Source organism: Sorex fumeus, unplaced genomic scaffold (assembly GCF_029834395.1).
Source record: "Sorex fumeus unplaced genomic scaffold, SorFum_2.1 ptg000001l, whole genome shotgun sequence".
NCBI classification, from domain to species: Eukaryota; Metazoa; Chordata; class Mammalia; order Eulipotyphla; family Soricidae; genus Sorex; species Sorex fumeus.
Window position 1 is genome coordinate 4,092,659 of NW_026606058.1, and position 6,158 is coordinate 4,098,816.

The 6,158-nt window shown below is 44.6% G+C and overlaps 1 protein-coding gene across 1 annotated transcript; it reads right to left on the reverse strand.

The window, feature by feature from the left end:
• Positions 1-1,081: 1,081 nt before the first annotated feature.
• Positions 1,082-5,887, reverse strand: LOC130033230 (RAD52 motif-containing protein 1-like). The gene is made up of 3 exons (XM_056124894.1): positions 5,663-5,887; positions 2,907-2,989; positions 1,082-1,204 (listed from the first exon to the last, which is right to left on the reverse strand). Exons 1-3 carry the CDS (start codon positions 5,805-5,807, stop codon positions 1,103-1,105), a joined length of 330 nt encoding a protein of 109 aa, XP_055980869.1. The 5' UTR covers positions 5,808-5,887; the 3' UTR covers positions 1,082-1,102.
• Between the last annotated feature and the right edge of the window lie 271 nt (positions 5,888-6,158).

Below are 6,158 nucleotides of genomic sequence, written 5' to 3' on the forward strand. Positions count from 1 at the left end.
CAGCTGGGCTCTGTTGTGTGCTTGCTGAAAGTTCAGCTTCCAGGGTCTTAAAGGGAAGCTGTTCTAGCTCTTCAAAGGTTTCTGGATGCTGAGGCTGGGGTGAAAAGGATCCAGCCTTGTGACGGATCTGTGGATGTTTCTCTGAATCTCCCACCAAAGGTTGACTCCCCTCAGGATAAAAGATATCCATATCCATACTCGTCGGTGGTGGTAGACGACGAGGTCTCATAGATTTCCTGGGAGTTACAATACCTTCAGCAGGATGGTCACGGTGAACTGGATCCTTCCCCCGGTTCTCAGGGGAAAGAAGATAAGTGAGAAGTTCGGAAATAGTTCCACCTGCGAGCCTCCGATGTGCTGCCGGTTTGTCAGTGAAACCAAGGTGTGGAATAAAAAACTGGTGAGACCTAGAGGAATCTAAGTAATCCTCCTGCGTCGGTGGTGGTAGACGACGAGGTCTCATAGATTTCCTGGGAGTTACAATACCTTCAGCAGGATGGTCACGGTGAACTGGATCCTTCCCCCGGTTTTCGGGGGAAAGAATATATTTGAGAAGTTTGGAAATCTGGGGCCGAAGGGTAGGGGGTGATTCAGCGGCAGGATCAGGGGAAGGTGAAAGCCAGGGATTGGGGGGGCCTGGGGGGCTGGGGGCCAGGGGGACTGGGGGTAGGACTCTCCCCCGGAGAGGAGCGCCCTGTATATGGGTAGAGAAAAGAATTGTTAGTATTTTTATTGCCACATCCATGGCTAAGGAATTAAGGCAGCTGGGCGCTGCCCGTGCATGCCCTTATCAACCACGCCCTTGGCAACCACAGGCCCTTGGCAACCGCAGAACCCACCCCTCACCACCTTTATGAGCCTTTAAGCGCCTTTATTGGATCTGGGCAAAGCAGGCTCCTCAAAGCCAGCAGGACCCAGGCTTTCCTTTTTCCCCCAAGGCACCAAACACATCCAATCAGGTCCTCTACCCCACCCCCCTTGCCTCCCCTCCCACTCTTGCCACCCAACAGGACTGGGACTGCCCACTCGTTTGGGCGGAGCCCCAAGGGTGGGGGAGGAGCAGCTTGTCCCCAGACAGGGAACACTGGTGAATTCAACAGCACTAATCCAGCTGTGGTGGTCTTGGTGCTTCCTCCTCACTACTGAAATCCAAGAGACATTCGTCCTCCCCTTGGCCATCCTGCTTCCAAGAAAGGCAGTTGACCTGCAAGAGGAGCACTACTTCGGGTGGGTGGGGGTTCACAAATGTTGTCATTTCCTTTAAGCTCTTAGTCTCTCTGATTATTTATCACTCTCCTAGACAGGGGATAGCATGGAATCAGGGACCCAAAATTTTCTGAAGCAGGGCTCTGGGGCCAGAAACAGTTGATTCTGGGAGACCATTCTTGAACGGAATGAACAGCCATATGCACTCCTTTACACCAGCCTGGGGGGAAATCCCCCTTTCTTGCATGGAACTCAACATAAATTCATGGAGAAAAAGGAGCAAGCTCCTTTCTAGAGGGCTGCCCTTCTAGCACTCGGAGGGAACACTTAGGATGTTCACGTCAGAAAGTGAAAAGGCTTTCTTGCAATACTGTAACTAGCACCCATTTTACTTTCTTCACAGTCCTTCTTCTCATCCATATCAGTTTTTATTATCTCACACTTCCAGAATATAAATTTCATGAGAAGGGGCTTCTTCCCGCTCTCTAGTTGAGTAGAAAGCCCCGAATGGAGTTGGTTCCAAGAGTAGCCTCATTTAGGGATGGATGTTCGTTTTCTGAATTCTTTGGCATTAGTACGAAATGTCTTCTCACCTTTCTTAGTAAGGTGGACATTGTTGTCTCTTTGGGGGCCACACCTGGAGGTGTTTGACGCTGTACCTGACAGTGCTCAGGAGGCCATGCAGTGGCAGGTATCAAACCCAGGTCTCCCTCATCACAGTCCATGCTCCAGCCTGATGAACTATGTCTCAGGCTCCTAAGCTAAGTCTTTTAAGACCAAATTGTAGGTGTTGGAAGTTTTCTTGGTGGGTTTGATTTAAACTATTTAAAAAAGTTCTTTGCAGGACTAGATCAATAGTTCAAGAGATTGAGCACATGCTTTGCACAAGAAAGATTTGAATTTGATCCCTACCATCACCTGGTCCCTCGAGCACTTCGACAAGTGACTGTAACAAAGAGCCAGGCTGGGTAATTCCTGAGCGCTACCAAGTGTGAATCCCGCTACCTTACCCACAAATAAAATTTATTTTACAAAGGAAAAAAACAGATTTTCAACAAGAGGAACAGAATCACCTTTTCTCTCTTTATCTTCCCCTAACTCCCTAACTTTGGAAACAAATTTTCTGACTTTGAGCCATGTTAATTACATATATCCAACTCCAAATTTATTCCCAATGATATTAAACACATTTTGCCGCCCCCCACCATCCCCCGAATACACACATAGTGTATTCATATGTTCTCCTGGAAATTAACAAGTTAATTCCTAATGTGGAATACTGTGCAACTGTTGAACAGAAAGGTTCTTTCATAAAATATTTCATACAAGATATATATGAGATGCTAAGCTCTAGGTATGAAATCATACTTGAAAAAAATGATAACTTTTCGAATGCTGTAACATAATTGTACTTAAGGCCCCAAATCCCTAGATCCTGTTTAAGAGGAGTTCAAAAAGGTATTTCTCTGACAGAACTCAGAGGGCACTCAGAACTCTCCACATTTCAAAGAAGGCTTTAGAACCAATGGCTAGGACTTCAGGGAAAATTCAGAAATTCCCTCAAATAAAGTTTGAGAGTTTCATATTTTTCTGGGGGTGCTAGAATTGCCTACACATGCTCAAAATTTCTAAAATCTGCTCATTATTTTGAATTACAGACATCCTGTATATGTCATCCTTGAGTTTTTCTCTTCACATACTTGAATTAAATCATGTAGTCCTTCGGTTCTGGCATCAGTGAGCTCCTCAAAAGGCCGATATTCCACAGCTACTTTACCACTTTCTGAAATAAAGTTAACAAGGATCAATTCAAACTTATTGGCTAAAATGTTCTTTCTATAAAGGTAGTGCACAGTGATAGTGGGTGTGTACTTCCTTTATACGTCCAATAATTTTATTTCTAAAGCATAAAATAAGAGCATTTTCCTTGTCAATGCAGACATTAAGTTTGGTTCCTTTTGCTTCTCTGTTCTGAGGCCATTCTCAAAGGTGCTTAGGGATTATACCCACTTAGTACTTGGAGTCATTCCTGGCAATGCAGTGCTGAGCTGGAACTGAAACCTGCTTCCTGCATGCCAAGAATGTGCTCAGCCTGTTGAGCTATCTCTCCAACCCACTCCTTCTTTCATTTCTTTTTATCTGGGGTTTGCAGATCCTACCCTCTGGTACTCAGCGACTGTTCCTGGCTCTGTGCTCCCTGATGGTACTAGAGGGGACCATATGCCGTGCCAGGGATATGCAAGGCTCTGGTACCATCTTCCTAACCCCCCATTGGTTCTTAAAAGTTATTATAGTTGATAGAAATTTTACCAGATGACCACAGAAGTCTCTTTTGCTAGAAAATTGCCCAGACTGCAAGGCTGAAGTCAACCCAGGAGCTACTCGTGTAATAAATAAGGTCTCTGACAACTGAAAATTCCTTTCTCTAAGACTGCAGGGCTATAAAGCAAGGAAAGCAATTCTGTTTGTGGACTCTCTACAGATTATTCACTTTCCTTTGGGCACAGCCGGAAATATCCATAGCACTAGAAAATTCCATAAGAGGAGAACATTTAAAAATCTTAAATAGTATGACCACTATTTGTTTTTGTTGGGGGCCACACCCAGCAGTGTTAAGTCTTCTCCTGACCGAAGTACTTGGGGGCTGCTCCTGGACGCTAATGTTGTGCCAGGAATCCAAACCTGGCCTTCCACATGCATAGCATGTGCACTAGGCCTCTTAGCTATCTTCCTGGCCGCAGCAGAATCACTGTGAAGGTTCACAACAAATAGTTGGTTGGTACATCGAATCACAAACTCTCAATATGTCAGTGCTGAAAACCAACCACGAACTGATTCCAGTTAATTTTCCTCTTCAGTAGGAAAATAGTAGCAATAATTAGAATATTTCGTCCTTTACTAAATTCTAGGTAAGTCTCTTTAAACATTTATTTATTTTATTTTTATTATGTAATGTTTCTTTTTCTTATTTTTTTGTTTTTGTGGGTCACACCCAACAATGCTCAGGATTTTCTCCTGGCTCTGCGCTTAGGAACCACTCCTGGCGGTGCTAGGTGACCATATGGGATACTGGGAATCGAACTCAGGTCAGCTGCATGCAAGGCAAACACCCCACCCAAGGTGCTATTGCTCCAGCCCCTTTCTTTCTTTCTCTTTTTAATGAATGACTGTGAGATAGAGTTACAGACTTACAAACGTTCGTGCTTATGTTTCGGTCATACAATGATTGAGTACCCATCCCTCCACCAGTGCCCATTCTCCACCACCAGTCTTCCCAGTATCCCTCCCACGACTCCCTCATTCCACCCACCCCCCACCCCCCACCCCCCATGGCAGGCCTATTCCCTTTCAACCTCTCTCTTCCTTTGGGGGTTGTGGTTTGCAATATAGGCATTAAGTGGCCATCATGTTCCGCCTGTAGTCTACCTGCAGCACACATCTCTTATTCCGAATGGGCCCTCCAAGCATCCCTTACTTGGTGGTCCCTTCTCTATCTGAGCTGCCTTTTCCCCCAGCATGTGAGGCTGGCTTCCAAGTCGTGGAGCAATCCTCCTGGTCCCTATCTCTACTATCCTTGGGTGTTAGTCATCCCATTCTGTTACTTTATATTCCGCAAATGAGTGCAGTTCTAGGTAAGTGTTAAGTATTTACTTTTACAATATAAGGTAAGCTAAATTAAAAAAGGGACTGGAGCAATAGCACAGCAGGGAGGGTGTTTGCCTTGCACACGGCTGACCTGGGTTCGATTGCCAGCATCCCATGTGGACCCCGAGCTCCGACAAGGATAATTTCTGAGTGCAGAGGCAGGAGTAACCCCTCAGCATCCCTGGGTGTGACCCAAAACGCAAATGAAAGAAAAGACAATTGCGGCTTAGAAATACCTTCACATATCTGTCTAGAGACCTACAGTTGCATTTTCTAAATGAGACAGAGGGCCAGAGTACTATTACAATGGGTCGAACATTCGCTCTGCATGCAGACAACACAGATTTAGTCCCTGGCACCCCATGTGGTTCCCCGAGTCCTACTAGAAGTGGTTCCTGAGCACATCGCCAGGAGGAAGCCCTAAGCATCAGCAGGTGTGGCCCAGAAACCAAGAAAAGAAAAAAGAAAAAAAAATGGAGGACAGAGCTAGTACTTAAACAGAGGAGTCTGAAGTTTACAGCCACTATACTCTTCTGACAAACAATTGAGAAAGAGGAATTGGATCAAATACTCTCTCCACAGTCTAAACTATTCTACGTTTATACATTGGGGGTAATATTTGCTGTAATTATTTTTCACAGATTCCACAAAGGACAAATTTGAGACTACTCTGTAAAGCATCTAGTAAACAAAGGAATAGGAAGTACTTACATTTCCATTATTTTCAATATAATTGACTTCTCAAAATCAATTTACTTGCTCGTCAAGTAAGAAAGCTGCAGTACTTCAAAGGTAACCAACAAAGTCTTACCTAAACCACAATGAGCAGTTTCTGAAATGCATCTGACACGGTCTTTTGAATAGCAAACTTCTGAGTCCTCTTCCTTTTCATAAGGAAAGGTAATGGTCCGACATCCAACCAAAACAAATAGATTTACTACGCCAATCTTTCTCATTGATTTTTATGAAGTCTAAAAAGAGAACTGGGCCTGGAGCTCTAGTACAGAGGCTAGGGCGTTTGCCTTATATGCGGCTGACCCGGGTTCGAGCCCCCGCACCTCATATGGTCCTCCCAGCACTGCCAGAAGTAATTTCTGAATGCAGAACCAGGAATAACCCCTGAGCATCGCTGGGTATAACCCCAAAAATAAAAAAGTTAAAAAAAAATAAAAATAAAAAAAAAACAAAAAGAGCACTACATCATGATCTTAATGAGTAAGGGAAGGCACCACACAAGGCTATGTCTTGAAGGCTCTGTGCTAAGTATATTCTGTCAGGGCTATTACCATACATTTTTGCTATCTGAT